Source organism: Halichoerus grypus, chromosome 10 (assembly GCF_964656455.1).
Source record: "Halichoerus grypus chromosome 10, mHalGry1.hap1.1, whole genome shotgun sequence".
Taxonomy (NCBI): domain Eukaryota; kingdom Metazoa; phylum Chordata; class Mammalia; order Carnivora; family Phocidae; genus Halichoerus; species Halichoerus grypus.
The window spans coordinates 100,876,456-100,895,436 of NC_135721.1; the positions used below are offsets into that span (position 1 = coordinate 100,876,456).

Below are 18,981 nucleotides of genomic sequence, written 5' to 3' on the forward strand. Positions count from 1 at the left end.
ATCAGAGTAGAGAGTATGAAAGGCCTCTACAACCTGAGGTAGGTATGCATTAACATTATGGTATCAGATATGTAGTTACATTTAGTCTGCATGACTTATCCACTGACCTTTCTTCCTGCCTGACCACCTACTATCCAAGAGGTAGCTTAGGGACAGGTTTTGCTCCTGCAGAGATAGGGGTGGGGTGAAAATCTAGCCTCCTGGGCCCCAACCTCAGATACTCTGATGTAGTGGGTCTCAGTAGGTAGTCATAAAACTACCCTCTAAGAACACCTCTCAATATTAGGCTGGGTCTAAGGAGAAGGTGATACAAAGTCCCAGGACCAATTGGGATTTTAATTAGTTCTTAGAGGAGCTATTAAAAAATCTGTAACCTAAATTTTAGGAAAATTTAGACATGGATTTTTTGGAAAAATACTTATTCAAACATTTAGAGGGCCTTCCTAATACAAAACTATGTAGAATGTTAGAATCAGAAAGAACCCTGAATATAATTGAATTAAATTTTTCATCTTTACTGACAAAGAGGCTGAAGCCCAGAGAGCCAGTGACCTCTCAGTCCTGAGACTTATCTAGTTTGTCAGCAGCAGAGTTAAGGCTCAGACCTAGTTCTCTGAATCCCAGAATCATCCTAAAACATGTTGGTAAAATTTGTGGCAATAACTTTTCTGAGCAAATGCTATGTCACCCTGGGAGACTATACAGTCATAAGCCTCCTGCCGTGAGAGGTGTGTCTCTTAACAGAGCTAGATTTAGAATCCTTCATGGTAAGGCTTTGTGGGAATAAAGAGAACCCTAAATTTGGAGTCCACAAGCTTTCATTCAAGTCTCAGTTTTTCCACTTCCTCTGTGACAGTAACAGACCACATAACCATTCTGGGCCTTGCTTTTTTTCAACTGAAATATAGGTATAGTATACATCTGGATGCAAAAGCACTATGGAAATTAAAGTATTATGTAAATATAGGGACTTGGTATTTTTATTAAGATATCATAAGGAACTAGGGTCACAAAGAACTAGTTTCTGCATCCTACAAAGACATAATTGCCTTCAGAGCAAGATCCATGTGTGTTTCATTCTTCTGTTCTCTCATAATAAGCGCAGAATAAATATTTGCTAAATAGTGGAGAGCTTTTATCACCTTTAGCAAAATAGAATACTCATGATAATTCTCCATGTGAGTGATGATAAATAGGTACTGTGGGACCTGCTATGTTTATGTGGATGCCTTCACAGGGCTTTTAAGTTAAAAATAGGAGGGCAGTCTTGTCTGATGTTGCCTGTCAAGTGTGGTGTCCTCTGCATGGTAAAAGAAGTAACAAAAGTTGCCTTGAGACTGGAACAACATGCTGTTCTCATCAGACAGCATTTTAAGGCTCCTTGGACATGATATTTATATGTGAGAACAATAGAAATTTTTCTTCTTTGTAGCCTTGTTTCAGTACTAACAATGAAATTCACTATAATGCTGTTTTTGTTTTGTCCACATTCACCATTGGATCTTTTATGGTATCCTTGTTTTAAATGTGGAAAACTAGGTAGGGTGACATACAGTAAAATGACTAACATATGGCATTCATTCCTCATACTGTTGATATTTCTGATTTGTTAGCTTGAACTTAGGAATTAGATCTTGAAATTGCTCTGGCCTATTTATTACTTTTAGTGCAAGACAATGATGGAATAGAAGTAAAACACTTGTTTTTGGATTCATTAACAATGTATACACAAGCTAAATGAAGTCAGCGTCAGAGAATGTTAAAACTTGAGGGGCTATTTGGGTGTTGAGTTTGAGAAGTTCTTTATAGATCTTGGATACCAGCCCTTTATCTGTAGTGTCATTTGCAAATATCTTCTCCCATTCTGTGGGTTGCCTCCTTGTTTTCTTGACTGTTTCCTTTGCTGTGCAAAAGCTTTTTATCTTGATGAAGTGCCAAAAGTTCATTTTTGCTTTTGTTTCACTAGCTTTTGGAGATGTATCTTGAAAGAAGTTGCTGTGGCCAATGTTGAAGAGGTTATTGCCTATGTTCTCCTCTAGGATTTTGATGGATTCCTGTTTCACATTGAGGTCTTTCATCCACTTTGAGTTTATCTTTGTGAATGGTGTTAGAGAATGGTTGAGTTTCATTCTTCTGCATGTGGCTGTCCAATTTTCCCAGCACCATTTATTGAAGAGACTGTCTTTTTTCCATTGCATATTTTTTCCTGCTTTGTCAAAGATTATTTGACCATAGAGTTGAGGGTCCATTTCTGGGCTCACTATTCTGTTCCGTTGGTCTATATGTCTGTTTTTGTGCCAGTACCATGCTGTGTTGGTGATCACTGCTTTGTAATATAGCTTGAAATCGGGCAACGTGATGCCCCCAGCTTTGTTTTTCTTTTTCAACATTTCCTTGGCGATTCGGGGTCTTTTCTGATTCCATACAAATTTTAAGATTGTTTGTCCCAACACTTTGAAAAATGTCATTGGAATTTTGATCGGGATGGCATTGAAGGTATAGACTGCTCTGGGTAGCATAGACATTTTAACGTTTATTCTTCCGATCCATGAGCATGGAATGTTTTCCCATCTTTTCTTGTCTTCTTCAATTTCTTTCATGAGTGTTCTGTAGTTCCTAGAGTATAGATCCTTTACCTCTTTGGTTAGGTTTATTCCGAGGTATCTTATGGTTTTTGGTGCTATTGTAAATGGAATCGTTTCTCTCATTTCTCTTTCTACAGATGCATTGTTAGGGTATAAGAAAGCATCTGATTTCTGTGCATTGATTTTGTATCCTGCCACGTTACTGAATTGCTGTATGAGTTCTAGTAATTTGGGGGTGGAGTCTTTTGGGTTTTCCACATAAAGTATCATGTCATCTGCGAAAAGAGAGAGTTTGACTTCTTCTTTGCCAATTTGAATACCTTTTATTTCTTTTTGTTGTCTGATTGCTGTTGCTAGGACTTCTAGTACTATGTTGAACCGTAGTGGCGAGAGTGGGCATCCTTGACGTGTTCCTGATCTTAAGGGAAAGGCTCTCAGCTTTTCCCCATGAGGATGATATTCACTGTGGGTTTTTCATAGATGGATTTTATGAACTTGAGGAATGTTCCAGAGGGACATTCCCTATACTCTGAAGAGTTTTAATCAGGAAAGGATGCTGTATTTTGTCAAGTGCTTTTTCTGCATCAATTGAGAGGACCATATGGTTCATCTCTCTCCTCTTATTAATGTGTTCTATCACATTGATTGATTTGCAAATAATCAAGTCAAAAAATGGACAGAAGACATGAACAGACACTTCTCTGAAGAAGACATACAAATGGCTAACAGACATATAAAAAATGTTCATCATCATCATTAGCCATCAGGGGAATTCAAATTAAAACCACATTGAGATACCACCTTACACCAGTTAGAATGGCAAAAATTGACAGGGCAAGAAACAACAAATGTTGGAGAGGTTGTGGAGAAAGGGGAACCCTCTTACACTGTTGGTGGGAATGCAAACAGTGTGGAGGTTCCTCAAAAAATTAAAAATAGAGCTACCCTATGACCCAGCAATTGCACTACTGGGTATTTACCCCAAAGACACAGATGTAGTGAAAAGAAGGGTCATATGCACCCCAATGGTCATAGCAGCAATGTCCACAATAGCCAAACTGTGGAAAGAGCCGAGATGCCCTTCAACAAACAAATGGATAAAGAAGATGTGGTCCATATATACAATGGAATATTACTCAGCCATAAGAAAGGATGAATACCCAACTTTTACATCAACATGGATGGGACTGGAGGAGATTATGCTAAGTCAAATAAGTCAAGCAGAGAAAGTCAATTATCATATGGTTTCACTTATCTGTGGAACATAAGGAATAGCATGGAGGACATTAGGAGAAGGAAGGGAAAAATGAAGGGGGGGAAATCGGAGGGAGAGACAAACCATGAGAGACTATGGACTCTGAGAAACAAACTGAGGGTTTTAGAGGGGGTGGGGTGGGGGGATGGATTAGCCTGGTGATGGGTATTAAGGAGGGCATGTACTGCATGGAGCACTGGGTGTTATACGAAAACAATGAATCGTGGATCACCACATCAAAAACTAATGATGTATTGTATGGCGACTAACATAACAAAATAAAATTTAAAAAAAAAAAAAAAAACTTGAGGGGCTATTCTAGAGATAATCTAACCCAAAGTCCTCATTTTATAACTCAGAGACTTCACTGACTTTCCCACTATCACAGAGGCTTAGGAAGTGAGCAGCAGATCTTATGACCTATAGGTAAATCGGTTTTTGCTCTATAAAATATAAACGTTATTCTGGACTGTATTAAGCAGGTTCATGTGACACCATCAACTACTTGAGGACATCTGCTTTAAGGATGAAATCTAAAGACCAAACTATTTTTGGAACAGTAAACTACATTCCGAGGTTTAATGCCACACACAAAGAATGCTCAGAATATACTTATTCGCAAGTTATATCTCCTTGAAAGACAGCTCTTGAAAGCAGTGGGCAGGGAACTTCTGGGAAAAGGATGGGGGTGGTGGTGTCTCCTGACTCACTCATTAAGCGGGGAGAAATGCCCATAATAGACACAAAGCAATAAAAGCCAACCAGACACACCTCCCCTGCCCTTCTCCCTGGAATCGGTCATTTAAGGTCTATCACATTTGTGCCAGTAAAAGAAAGCACAGAGTGACTATTATCACATCAGGTAAGAATGTCCTTATGTAAGGACATAAGATATATTCAGCCAACAGAGCCACCTCACAGTACTAAATTTCCATGCCCTGAGTAGCACAGTGATAAAGAAGACAAACCTAGCCTGTAGCTAAATGGGTCTTTATTCTATGAAATACACACATTATTCCATAGTATATTAAGAAAGTTCATGTGACACCATTAGTAGATGGAAAAATATATTACCGAGGACTCAACAGTTTGAAAAGTAAGTCAGAATTAACAGGAGAAAGGAAAATGGTAGGGAAAAAGACTATCTGTCTCCTCAAATGCTCCTGGTAAAGATTGAGCAGGAGGCACTGATGTCTCACTAGGCTAGAGTCCTGCTTTCCAGAAGGGAAAATGCTCATGCAAACAAGGTTGCCGTAGTGTTTTCCATATTCCTCCTCATTCTGACTTCATCAAAATGTTATTAATGTGGCCTAACATAAGAGACACACAAGGCACACAGCCCCCACTTGACCACTGTTTAGGTAGCTGATGTCTGTGTTCATCTCTCTCTAAAAGAAGAGGATATGTGTGCTGACAATGCAATTCTGGTATAAATGAATGAACAGAATCTGTTGGACCATACTGTGTCAGTCTTGGGAAATCTGCAGGCTTTTATTTTCAGACTTTTTTAAGGTCCACAACTTCAATATCATTTTGATTGTTTCATTTCCATAAATATCATTAAAAATTTATAACAAACTATAATTAAAAACTATAAAATATAAAATTAAGAAATATAAAATGTCTAATTTGCAGTTTGTACTCTTGTTTCCCAACCCTCATTAAAAAAAAAAAAAAGGCCTTTATTCATTTACCAAATATACTGAACCTCTCCCATATACCAGAGTATCCTTTAGGAACTAAGGAAAAAGCAATGAACAAGGAGATAAACTCCCTGCCCTCATGGAGTTTATGTCCCAGTGGGGGAGACAAGCAATGAATAAGTTAAAGGAGCAAAGTAAATGGCTGGTTAGATAGTAGTAAGGACATAGGAACCCTTGAAACAGGGAGGGTGATGTAGTGAGATTCAGGGCCAGGGGCCGGTGTAACCCTTCCTGAATAGGCGGCTTTGGAGTACAGATCTGGCAGGGTTGAGCAAGCGAGCCACAGGGACATTGGGTGGAAGAGCTTTCTGTGCAGTGAGAACAGCATTCATGATGGCCTTCAAGTTGGGGTGTGCTGTGTGGTTGCGTAACAGCAGGGAGGCAAGTGGAGAGAGAGAGGACCAAGCAAAGTGGGGAGAGCAGGAGGAGTTCAGCTCAGAGAACTAATGGAGACCAGAACATATGGGGCATTGTTGGATTTTACTCCGTATCATTTTAAGATCAGTATCTATTATGGACTAGTCCTATTATGGACTGAATTGTGTTCCCACCCCAGCGCCCAAATTCATGTCTTGAAGCCTTAACCCTGAATGTCACTATATGTGGAGGTAGGGCCTTTAATGAGGTGATTAAGGTAAATGAACATAAGGGTGTGACCCTAATTCAGTAGGACTCAGGGTCCTTATCAGAAGAGGAAGAGACACTAGGGATGCTGTGATAGAGAAAAGACCACCTGTAAGCCAAGGAGAGAGGTCTCAGAAAAACCAAACCTATTGATATCTTGATCTGTGAGGAAATAAGCTGATGTTGTTTAAGGCACCCAGCCTGAGGTATTTTGTTAGGGAAGCCTTAAGCAGACTCATATACTATCTTAACACCCAGTTCACTTTGATGAAAGAACTTTCTGCTAAATAGTCAAATTGATCTTGAACAAACTTTACAATATTAACTGACAGCAACACTTATTTTATGTCAGTCCAGAAGAAGCTAATTCATTCTATAAGGTACTGTATTTGACTTAAAAGAGATGAGTGTACAGATAAGTCATCCAGAACAGAGCTAGCAAGCCAGTCCAGCCAGATATGCGGTTTCTTTTGCATTGGCAGTTTGGAAGTAGCTCTTATAATTCTTTTGTTTCTGTCTCTCTCTCTGTCTCTTTTTTTTAATAAAATGTAGAAGAATTGGTCTTTAGCTGGAATGAAGAGGTAAAATGCTGTACCTTCTCTTTCTATCCCTACCCCACCAGCCATGTTCCCTCTTTAATCTCTTACCATCTTTCTTCTAACGAAACTGATTTCTTGGGGTGCCTGGGTGGCTCAGTCAGTTAAGCGGCTGCCTTCGACTCAGGTCATGATCCCAGGGTCCTGGGGTCGAGCCCCACATCGGGCTCCCTGCTCAGCAGGAAGCCTGCTTCTCCCTCTTCCTCTGCCTGCCTGTCGCTCCCCCGGCTTATTTATGCTCTCTCTCTCACTATCTCTGTGTCAAATAAAAATAAATAAAAAATCTTAAAAAAAAACAAACTGATTTCTTAACACCACAAAAAATGTTGGGGGGGAGTGATTGGCTGCTTTTGGAAGTTTATTATTTGCACCCTGAAAAGGCTGTGGAAAATCAAATATTTATCCTTCCTTTCTTACATAAACTTTGTTTTAGAATAGCAAAAAGTTGATGAGAGAAAGTTCTTCATAGAAGAATGTAGTGAGAATGACAGGAAACCATCCTTTGGGAACCCCCTCATGAAATAAGGGGTCTAAGCAATGATTATCAGTGGCCACTAAAACCGTTGGGCAAAAGGTTGGGGGAATTTCCTATGGAAGGATCAGGCTGCCACTACCTGAACCCAGTGGATCAAACCCACAGAAAGAGGATCACTAGATATTGGGTGCCTTCTGAACACACTCTGCAGGAAGAACAGCCCCACCTGTAGAAAATTCTTGCCAAAAATGTACTTTAAGAAGGTAGCTACTACTTCACCCCAGTTAAGGAATCAAGGGTTGCCAAATTTTTCAAGAGAAGCTAGAAATCAAGATGCTTTTATACAACTTCTGAATTTAAAAATATTTTCTATTTTTAAAAGTTGGAAAAACTGTGTGGCTCAAACCAAATAAACTTGTCAGCTCTCCCTTACTAAGGTCCAACATATCATTTTTCTGTCCCTCTGCGCTCCTGTTCTACTTGCCTTCCAGTGCCAGGGCCTCTGGAATGTCTTCCTCAATTCTGTGATCCACATCCATTTTCTCACTCATGACTTCCTATGACATTTATGGTTGGGTATCTGTGATACTGAGATTTATCATAAGAAATGTATATTTGATCTTCCTTCATGGTTCCTGACTCACAGCTTTCAAAACCCTTGGAATATCGTAAACATTAAGAGCAGTGGGATCATATTTTGTTATAATATTTGGTCTTTTGTCTTCAGTTCCTAAAATCGAGTTACATCCATAAAGGTGAAATGGGTGTCTCGTTACTCATGACAAGCCACTTTCAACCACACCTGAGCTTATGTTAATGAGGCAACTTTTGGAAAACCCCAAGGTAACCTAAGGATGGGTGTTGGTTGCCAGGGGAGTCAACCATGTGATTAAGAGTTGGAACTTCCAGCCAGATCCCCCAATGTCCAGGGAGAGGTGAAGGGCTGAAGATTGAGCTCAGTCACTAATAGCCAGTGATTTAGTCAGTCATGCCTATGTAATAAAGCCTCCAGAAAAAACCCGTAAGATGGAGATGGTGAACACATGGAGATGCCGGGACAGTGGCATGTTTGGGGAAGGCATGGAAGCTCTGAGCTGCTTCCCAGCTGCCTTGCTCTATGCATCTCGTCCATCTGGCTGCTCCTGAATTATATACTTTTACAATAAACCAGTAATTTAGTAAGTAAACTGTTTTCTTGAGTTCTGTGAGCCACTCTAGCAAATTAGCAAACTTGAAGAGAGGTCGTGGGAACCTGCCATTTATTGTGGGTAGGTCCATCAATCTGGATTTGCGATTGGTGTCTGGATTGGGAAGGAGGAACAGGCTTGTGGGACTGAGCCCTTAACCTATAGGATCGGACACTATCTCCTGGTAAACAGTGTCAGCACTGAGTTCAGCTGTAGGACCCCCGATCAATATTGGCAGTATAGACTTAATTGCTTACTGGTGTTAGAAAACACACTTTGGAGTATTCTACCCTTCTAGTACATGGTTATGTGCTTTTGTTAATAGTTTTCTAATCATTTTGTATGGCTGTACTTGTCTTCCCTCAATGCCACATGTTCTTAGAAGGCATTTCACCAGTATTCTACCATTTTGGTTTTCTCTGTAGCACCCAAATATGTCCACTGTTTTTGAGACTTAGAATATAGCAAGCAGATATATACAAATCTTTAGCAGTTACTAAGTACTCAGCAATTGTTAATTATTTTATCTGTAGCAGCAAAATAGCACCATCAAAAATACTGACCTAAAAATGTCCATTTTCTTGAACCTTACCTTTTAGCATGCAGCTAATTTTTCTTCAAAATACCTCATTCTATTTTTGCAGACTATCAAACTTTTAAAATTGAATTCTCCAATTCTTGGATATCCAGTAATCTACAATAGAGATTTTGCTGTATGATGTTTTATTCTATGGCTACATGTTTGTTTGAATAATGATAATCTTACATCAATTGACACATATTTTCATTGCATGCAATATCTCATGTAGTCCTTATCAACCTGATCATAAATGCTACTATTATATTCATTTTAGAGATGGGGCCCTGAGAAGTTACATAGCCAGCAGAGGTTACACAGCTAGAAAGTGCAGAGGTCTGTATTGAGCCATTACTGGTTAAGATAGCACCAGCTGCTCTAAGAAGGAAACCCCAAAATGTATAGTTGCTCAAACACAATAAGAAGTATGTTTCTTATTCCCATAAAATTCAAATTGGGGATTGTGATTAGTAGCAGGCTCTCCTCCAAGTTGTGAACCAGAGTTTCAGGCTCCTTATAGCACGTGGGCCTCAAGGTCATCAGAGAAAGAGTATGGAGAATGGTGCATAAGAAGATTTTCTGCCAGGCCTGTTAGTGGCACATAGCACTCTAGTCCACTGGCCTGATTCAGTCACGTAGCCACACCTAACTGAAAGGAAGCTGGGAAATGTCGTCCCTCAGTGTGTCCAGGAAGAAGAGGAAATGCCCCAGCACCCAAGATGCTCTGATTCTGTAACCCATGCACATAGCTATCATGATAAACTGGCTCTGTAGACTTAACTTCAGAATTGGACATGATATGTTATATATTACATGTACTTTTTAAGCTTTTGGTGGATGAAAATACCTATGTGTTTTGAAATACTGTTTCTTAAGTGTCTCTGTGTGTAATGTTTTCTCCGTGTCATTTATTCTATTTGTAAATGCCCGTATTGCTTTGACAGTACTATCTTGCTTCAAGCTCTATTTTTAAAAAACAGAAAACCAAACCCTCAGAATTATGAAACCAATGAATAAAATATTTCCAAGGCTTTTTTTGGACCGTGTCTGTCCAGATTTTATTTTCCTGATCCCACCAAAGGAGGATAATAACTTGTTTAAGAGTCTCTTCCCTTGACTCTTGTGGTAGATCTCAACAATTTTCCTAAGACTGGAAAGATGGATTAAAATATAACTGCTAAATAAAGGCTTTGAGACTTTTAAAGTTAAATCGTGTGCTTTGAATTTTCCTAGAAACCACAAAAGAACAGTCACTAAGGTGGTCTTAAGAGATTTAAAGACATGAATATGAATGATAGGAAGTCCCAACTACTACTTAGATTGTGATTAAGACATCAAGGGATTATATAATTTCTATATTTTTTTCTTTAACTTTCTCATTTTAAAATCTTAGACTAAATTTGTTATTATACAGTGTTTGATTTTGTAACAAGATATAGGCATAAGAATATTGGCTTTGAATTAGTTTAATTTATAAGTGGATAATTCTTCAAGGAATGTTAACCTCAAGGATCTTTGTGTGTCGGTCAGGGAATTAGCAAGAAAGCAGAGAATTTTAAGTGTAAAGCCAGTGGGTTCCACTGGTATGGAGCTGTTAGCATCTGAGAAATCTAAAGCTCCATCTCTGTTCTAACAACACAATCACTTGGAAAATGGAAAAGTTTAGTCAGTCTAAAAAAAAAAATCTATTTTAAAGAATTTGCTATGACAAACTAGTTTGACTTTTTAATCAAACTGGCTGGTCATACTAGTTAAAACACTTGAGATTCTTTATGCATTCATAAGTATAGCCCCTTGAGGGTGTATTTTAGTCACTTCACTCAGTAAGCATTTCCAGAGTGTGCCTTCTGGGTCAAGCACTTTGACAGGTGCAAGGAATACAGAGGCCTGTGTAAGACCAGCTCCTGCCTCCTATTGACTTTCACTTACAGAAGCTAAAAATTCAAAGCAGACCAAGAACCAAGGCAGTTACATAACAGGACAAGAAATGCTCAGATGGGTGCCACAAGAGCTAGAAGAAGAGCTTCTAGATTGAGTTGGGGATCCAGTCAAGGAAGTCTTTACTTGAGAAAGACCCAGAAAAGGACATTGGAGACATGGAATCATGGTTAGACAGGTATATGAGTAGAGCATGCAACAAGAAGTGGAGGAAAACAACCCAAAATGAACTCATCTGCTGCTTTTTCATATACGATTTTTATGTGCTATTTATCATTAGTTCTTAATTTTCATAAAAGTACATTGGTATTTAAATGGTTTTAAAGACACCTTGTTAAATTCTTAATGCTTGTAGGGTACCCGAGAGTCTACACAGTCCTTAGACAATGTAAAATACTTTATTGCACTTTTCAATGCTGACATATAAGTTCATTGTAGAAAATGGTCTCTTTTTAGCCACAAGAGGAATTCCAACCCACTTCTCTAAAAGAGCATTTCAAGATGAATACTCATATAAAACATTCTCTTAAACAGCTCCCACTGTTCATAATGTGATTTGATGCTCCATTGAAATTTCCACAGAAAGCTTCAAATACATCTTGGCTCAAATGTTTTCAGACCAAGGGCAGTTATTTTCTGATGAGTCAGAAGATCATGTTGATGGATGAAGCTGGGGAAGTACTGTCATTCGGACAGATTGTTAACCATTTTATTGCTCTCAAAACCAAGATCACACCAATGTGTTTTATAATCACAAAATCCCTCTTGACTAGATGATGATTTGGGGAGGGGGTAATCCTGAGAAGTTAATCTTAACTAGCTTGTCTAGTTGAGCATTTCTGTTTTATGTAAACAGCAAAATTTATACAAACCTCAATGTGTTTTTGAAGCATTTTGTCCATGTACTGTTAACAGATTGTCTCAAGACGACTGTCATCTTTTCCAATCCTTTTTCTTTTCCTTCCTAACTCTCCTTGATGCTTTGTAGTTTAGCTCAGTTTATTTAGATGTTCTTCTATCATAAACCTGATTGGGGCAGTGTCAGAGATAAGTTTGAATTGGCCCTCTGTGTATTTGTAAATCTCAAGGGATTGCTATCAAGTCCTCTGGTCCATAGGGCAAGAATTTCTTCCTTCTAGCTCTGGTCTTTAACTTGGTCAGCAGGAAATCAGTTTCTTTAAGACCAGGATCCCCCTGGTCAAGTTGCAGGCCATCTGCTTGGACATATGTTCACTCTTTGATCTTTAAACAATTAATTTATTCTCTGATGCCTGGATGGCCAGGCCTGCCAGGAGGTCCTACTGGACTCTCCCTGGATCTCTGGGAAACATGAAGACAGATTTTCCTGTGAGCTTCTCTCTTAGGGGACAGATATTTTAACAGACCTGACTGGAGAATTCCAATCTATTTGTGAACAGAACCTGATGGTGTTGATGCTTCTTCTACGGGGGTCTGCACTGTAGATTCATTCCTAGCTAGCCTCTTTTCTTAATGCTATCATGTGGAATATTATTCTCGACCAGGTAGGAAATTGTCATTTCTGCTTTATTCTTTTCTTTATTATTATTATGGTAGAATATACATAACAAAATTTACCATTTTCACCATTTTTGAATGCACAGTTCAGTGGCATTTAGTACATTCATGTTGTTGTGTAACCGTCACTACCATCCATCTCCAGAACTTTTTCATCTTCTCAAACTGAAAATTTGTACCCACTAAACAGTGACTGCCCATTCCCCCTCCCCCAACCCTTGGCAACCACCATCCTATTTCCTGTCTCTATGAACATGACTAATAGATGTCTCATATAAGTGGAATCTTACAATATTTGTTATCTTATATCTGGTTTATTTCACTTAGCATAATATCTTCAAAGTTCATCCATGTTGTAGCATGTGTCAGAACTTCCTTCCTTTTTAGGGCTGAATAATAGTCCATTGCATGTATATACTATATGTCACATTTTGTTTATGAACTCTTGGGTTGTTTCCACCTTTTAGCTCTTGGGTCCCTGCTTTCACTTGTTTGGGGGTATATATCCATAAGTGGAATTGTTGGATCATATGGTAATTTTATGTTTAATTCTTTGAGGAATCCCCATACTGTTTTCCACTGGGGTTCTGCCTCATTCTTGATCCCTGTCATAGCTGCATGACTGTATTCATGACTGGAAAGGGTGAGATTAGGGATGAAATTGACCAAGGGACTTCTACTCTTTCAGGGATTTGTTTTGTTTTGTTTTGTTTTGTTTAGAAGAACCTTAAAAAAAAAAAAAAAAGAATGATACCTAGGGAAAAAAATTTTCTTTCACCTCATGTTAAGGAATTCCTGGAGGAATAAAAGTAGCCCCATCAATATTGAACCCTGAGAATTGTGAGAATTGAGATTTTTGTGCCTGGTGTGACAAAGACTGCTGGGTAGCAGAATTAAACAAAGCACCCTGTTCTAACTCCTGCTAGGTTAAATGAGGAATAAAGAAACAATAGAGCCACAAGCTTTCCCACTATGGACTCCTCAGGTACAGTGTATCCATATGGTGAGATCCAAGTTTGGCCCTCAGATGTAATAATGAGCCCAGATTCTGGGACACGGTTCCCAGAAGCATGAGCCTAGTGAGTGAACTCACTGATACTTGTGTCCCAGGAGATACCACAGAGACTACCTCACCCAGCTCTCTACCTGAGGCAACAGACCTCACCCTTGTAGGTTACAGGTTGCTTCCTGCCTTGCACACAGAAAAACTCAGTGCCTAGAGAACAGTTCCTATTCTCTAGAACTTTCCAAATTGTTGACTTACGTTAGCTCCTCTAATAGGACTTGCACAGTGAGATTCAAGAATACTGTCTACCCTCCAACTACAAATCAGTTAGCTTAGCTGTCATTCCATCTAAAACATAGGCTTGTTTCATATTTGGTTGCATGAGAGGACATCATTCCCACTCTAGGCTTGGTCACTTCGCTGGCTGTGTCCAAACAGCCTCACCCGGGGCTCGAACTCACTTCTGTTTGGTCCTTAGGAAAAACTTGTTTAGAGTAGCAGAATTAGAGAGGATTACCTAAGGGATATGCAGTCCTTCTGTTCTTCTTAGAAGCTCCCAACATTTATCTATCCCAGGATTAAGCCGGATCATCAAAAAGAGGAATTCCTGGCTGACATCATCCTGACCCCTTATGGAACAGCTTTTACGATCTTCCATCAGGGCAGCGTCCTTTGAGTAAAGTTAACCCTCAGCCCTACAAAATTCCTCTTGGTACAACTGATGTCTTCACTCACCCACTAAACGTGGTACCTACTGTGTATGAAGCCCCGTAAGAGAGAGAGTTCCCAGGCCTTGTACAAGGAACTGTTATTCCCTTCTGAGCAGTTGGTTTGTTGTGATCCTGGACACACATGAACCAACTCTCTGGTCATGGAATGAGGAAGCTGAGAGATGGGGCAGCAGGCTGCCTCTAGCATGGGTACAGAACTCAGGCGAGATTTTGTGTGTTAATCTCATGCCTGTCTTTACCTTATTTTGTAAGCTTCTATTTTTCTTTCAGTCTCATTGCCTCACTTTTTAGGCTGTTGAATTATCTGAATTTTTGCAAGCTATTCAAATCCCTTAGGGAATAAAATGTAAACGTGAATCAGGTATTCTCAGTTGCTTTGGAAGACAAAATGTGTATAAATTATTAGTTTTCAGAGAACTAGAATATGCTTGATAAAGTTGGCCTTAAAACAATTAATTACTGTTCTGAATTCATGACTAAATTATAAGTTCTGGGCTCTCAGGAGCCTTAGCTATCTTGTTCATTCTGTACTTGCCATTGCCAGTGCTGTGCTTAGCACATAGTAGATGCTCAGTAAACATCCCCTGCAAGATTTGACCAAACAGGATCTCTCTGCACTTAAAGGTTACCATCAGGGTCTGTAGATCCTGAGAAGCAAAGAGAGGCTGTGGCATTCTGGTATTTCCTCCGCCCTTGTCGCTTATGGGAGGACACCGCTGGCACTTCTAACGCTCTCCTGTCTCCCTCTCTGCAGACTCACATTTCAAGACTCCCTCCCGGTGCGGTGGCGGGACAGTCCGTGGCAATCGAAGGCGGGGTTTGCCGCCTGGAGAGCCCGGTGAACTGACCCTTCAGGCTGAGCATGAAGCGTCCGAGAGGCATTTCAGAGCCTGAGCGTTTCGGGGATTTTAACTGAAGTTGGATGTTTTATCTTCGCCGTTTTATAATTCCTCTTTGCAGCCTCGTGCACGGCTCGCTGCTGCAGTTAGCGCTTAGTGCCGTGCGGGTGTTCGGCGGGTGCGCGGGACTGAGTGTGCGCGTGCCTGCTTCTCTCTCGATGAAATACGAGCTCCTTATTGTGTAACTTATGACCAGGAATGATTAAATCATCTTTACAAAATGTGTGCTTTACTGTTTACAAGTGAAACCTAAAGTTGCAAAGGAAACATTTTTGATTTCATACAGAGGTACCAGCTGTCGTTGATGTGATGTGTCTGAACTGAAGAGTAAATCTACATGTTTAAATGATTTGACAGTGGTAGTGCTCCATTTAATAACAGTACTAAGTGATAAAGTGTTTTTATTTGTTAACCAGTTTAAGTGGATCCTGTGGTAACTTAAACTGTTATTCTCATCCCTCATATGGGGCATTTTTCTTTAACAAAGAATGGTTTCAGTGAAACAATCTAGCAGAGAATTAAGGTCAGAACCTTTTTAAATAATAGTCTTATTGATAAAGTTTGTACTTCTTTCCTCAAGCTTTTCTAAGCTTAAATACTGCATATCTTCAAGCTATATGTACTATATAATGAGAGAATATGTAAAGAGAACATACAGGAATGCACAGTCCTTAATTTGTGTATAATGGAATGTTATTTACAATGTAACACTGTAAATAAGAAAGCAAAATTTATGGGAAAATTCAATATTATCTTTGTTTGTTGTTTAAATATATTTTTAAGATAAAGGCACAAAAATAAAAGAAGCATATTACTGGGTATAGTGTGTGACTCCTCTTCTCAGACTAATAAATTATCTTTTGAATCCTAGATTGGAGAGCCATTTTTTATTTTGTTTTGTAAAAAGTTACTTCTTCCAGAAATCATGCCTTTATCTTTTTTGCTATGATTCTGCTAGTTCAAAACCAGTCTTTGTGCAGTTAGGCTGGACACTAACAAGATGAAAGTTGAACTTTGTTCATGATTGAATGGTCAGTATCAAGATCCCTAAAATTTTTATTGCAGGTTGATAAAAAAATAACAAAGGGAAGGAATAAGAACACTCTGCTTTGGAAAATTGTAGTGGCAGCTGAAAACCCAAGGGTTTCAGTTGATAAATTGCTTCTAAATGTTATATTTAGTGATTCTGGAGCCACATAAGGAAACCAAGACTTTTCTTTAATTTTTTGTGTAAGAAGTGGCTATCAAGAAGATACTAAAGATAGCCTTGCTCAGGGAGAGGAAGTTCCCTGCACCATATAATCATGGCTCTGGGCGGTAACTGATAAAGCCCCAGATGAAATTATACACTTGACATCGATGTATGGCCAAATTATAAAGGAAAGACAACCAAAATGGAGTGAGTGTAAATATGAATGATTTGGGAGTTGCTGATTTATATTCCTTGTACAGGCAATTACATTTGTCTCGCTGTGTTCCCGTAGACAGGTTGGTGCCGTGGTATCTGTTTCTCATTCTTAATGAGGCTGAGAACTTAGTAAGCGATGGGCTGGCTGGTGGGGAGCCTTTGGCTTCAAAAGCTTTCAAAGACCTGTTACCTGTTGGCAGGGTTTTTTGAGGAACTGGACTGGATCACATAAAACTATCAGGACACTTTGGAGTCTGAAAATCATCTGACCTACTTCACCAGGAATGCCATTTCTTTTCATCTTGTTTTGACTTTATTCTACTCATATTTAAAAGTTTGGGCTTGTTAAAAACCCCTTTTATGAAGAGTTTAAAAACTGGTCAGTGTAAAAGAACACAGCCCCTCCAAGAACAGTTTGTTAAGACTTTATTCTCCAATTCCTATTTTTTTTTTTAATTTAAGGAATAGTGTCAAACCAGGAGGCAAAAAAAAAAAAAAAAAAAAAGTGATACTCAGAATCATGGAGGCAAAAACATAATGGGTGGTATAAGTTCCTTAGTGATCAGATCAGATATTAAAGAGCAGATCCTGGAACCAGAGGATAATCAACCTCATTTCACACAAAAGTAGAAAGGGTCAAAAGAGATAAGAAAGTAACCTCATTCCCTAGTCTGGCTTATATCACCAAGATGCTGAAGCAGTATTTTAACATGGATGATCTTTACTGTATGCCTATCTTCTGCTTCTTTTCAAGCCCTGATCATTGGATGCTTGGTTCTCTTGAGTATAAGTAAGCCTGGTCTGGATTCCTTAAGGCCATCCCGGTGATTCTGCTCTGGGTTTGGAAACGGGAGTTTTCTGGAAGTGGCGAGGAGATGGAAGGCATGGCACCCGCAGCGCGCATGCCCGTGCTGAGGCCCGAAGGCCTCGTCTAGGCCCATCCTCCTCACTTGGCAGCTCCGCCTCCTCTCACTGCCTTCTGTGTGTCTGATGAGGGCAGGCCCTTCCTCCCTTTTTCCCTGCTTCTTTGAACTGTGAAGGTGAAGTCTGAGAGCAGTGTCTGTTAGAACTGTGTACAAAGTACGCGTAAGTAAGTCCTAAATGCTAGTCTGTGGCACTTGTCTGTGAGCAAAATGGATGACTTTTAGCTTGCGGCTGTGGGGACTTCTCTTTGGCTGCTCAAAAGTCTTTTTTGCCTAATTGCTCACTTTGTCCCATGTTTGAGAGTGGTGATGGTACATTGCAGTCACCTGCAAATAAGCAGCGTTGTAATTCTGTTTTGAAGCACAGGTAAGAGGGGGGAGGGAGGAAAGGAGGGTTTGAAGAAGGGAACATTTAGAAAAGTCCTGAAATTATTCTTGAATCTTGAGATTGTATTATTGTGGCATTAAAAAAAAAAAAAATCTGGTCATTGTTATTATAAAAGCAATTCATGCTCGTTACAAAACATCAGAAAGAAAAAAAAACAAAAACAAAGATTAACTCATAACCCCATTTCCCTAGAGACAACAGTTAATAACACTTTATCTTGTATCCTTATAGACTTTTTATGCATGAATTTTCTAAGTTTTTAACACCGAAATGGGTTTACATCACCTGCTGTTTTCACTTAAGAATATCATAGAAGGATGTCCAGGCTTACAAGAATTACCTCATTTATTATTGGTTCAGCTAGTGCTGTTCAGTACCTATATTCTATCCTAAGAGTTCTGTAGAAACCCATCCCCAGTCCTAACGGTACAGTCAGCATCTGCTTTCTCCGGCCACAGGTCCACACAGTGAGCACCGTGGCAAGGTCTGATTTGCCAGTGAAAGCCAGCTGAGCAAGGGTCTGGAGCAGACCACTGTCATTGCCCGTTGATTCTCCAGTTCAGAGTGCCCCAGACAACATTTAGAGGCTTGCGTCTGCACCTCTACGCCTGAGGACTTGTTCGGGAACTATAGAAAGCTGCACCTGCACACAGCAGGCCAGAAATGCCTGGGAATCAGCATGCCCCAAGAGCAGCTCTCAACCAGTGATGAACAGACGTTGTATAAATATACTCACTGCCTTGCTTCTTGGGTGGTATAAGTCTGGGGTACATGTTTCACACTATTTTTGAGATTTCCCACAGAAATTAAGCTTCACTTGCCCTCTGTGGTAGTTGACTTACGAATACACCTCATGTTGGCCTTCTTCCCTTCCCTGTACCCTTCTTTGCTCCCCTATTTGTGTGTCCTGGGGTCATCTCCCAGATGAACTACTTGCATTTGCCACCTTGTCCCAGGGTTGCTTCTTGGGGACTTGAAACTAAGAAACATTCCATTCTCCTTGGCCAGGAGGCCTTGATGGGCCTTTATACCCTCTTCTGCTGAGAGGGTGGACTCACCAGTCTGTTTGGGCCCTGCACTGGAGTCTCTTCCTGCCTTGTGCTCCTGATGAAACATCTTCATCCGTCATATCTGATTGAACATTGTCCAA

General features: G+C 39.8%; 1 protein-coding gene across 4 annotated transcripts in view; it reads left to right on the plus strand.

The window, feature by feature from the left end:
* Positions 1–15,982, plus strand: part of TASP1 (taspase 1) — a 295,816-nt gene extending 279,834 nt beyond the window's left edge. For all 4 annotated transcript variants that reach the window (XM_078056923.1, XM_078056926.1, XM_078056924.1 and 1 more), the window contains one exon: positions 14,968–15,982. In XM_078056923.1, coding sequence (XP_077913049.1) covers positions 14,968–15,060 — 93 coding nt within the window. In that variant the 3' untranslated portion in view covers positions 15,061–15,982. The remainder of the gene's footprint in view (positions 1–14,967) is intronic.
* Positions 15,983–18,981: the final 2,999 nt, after the last annotated feature.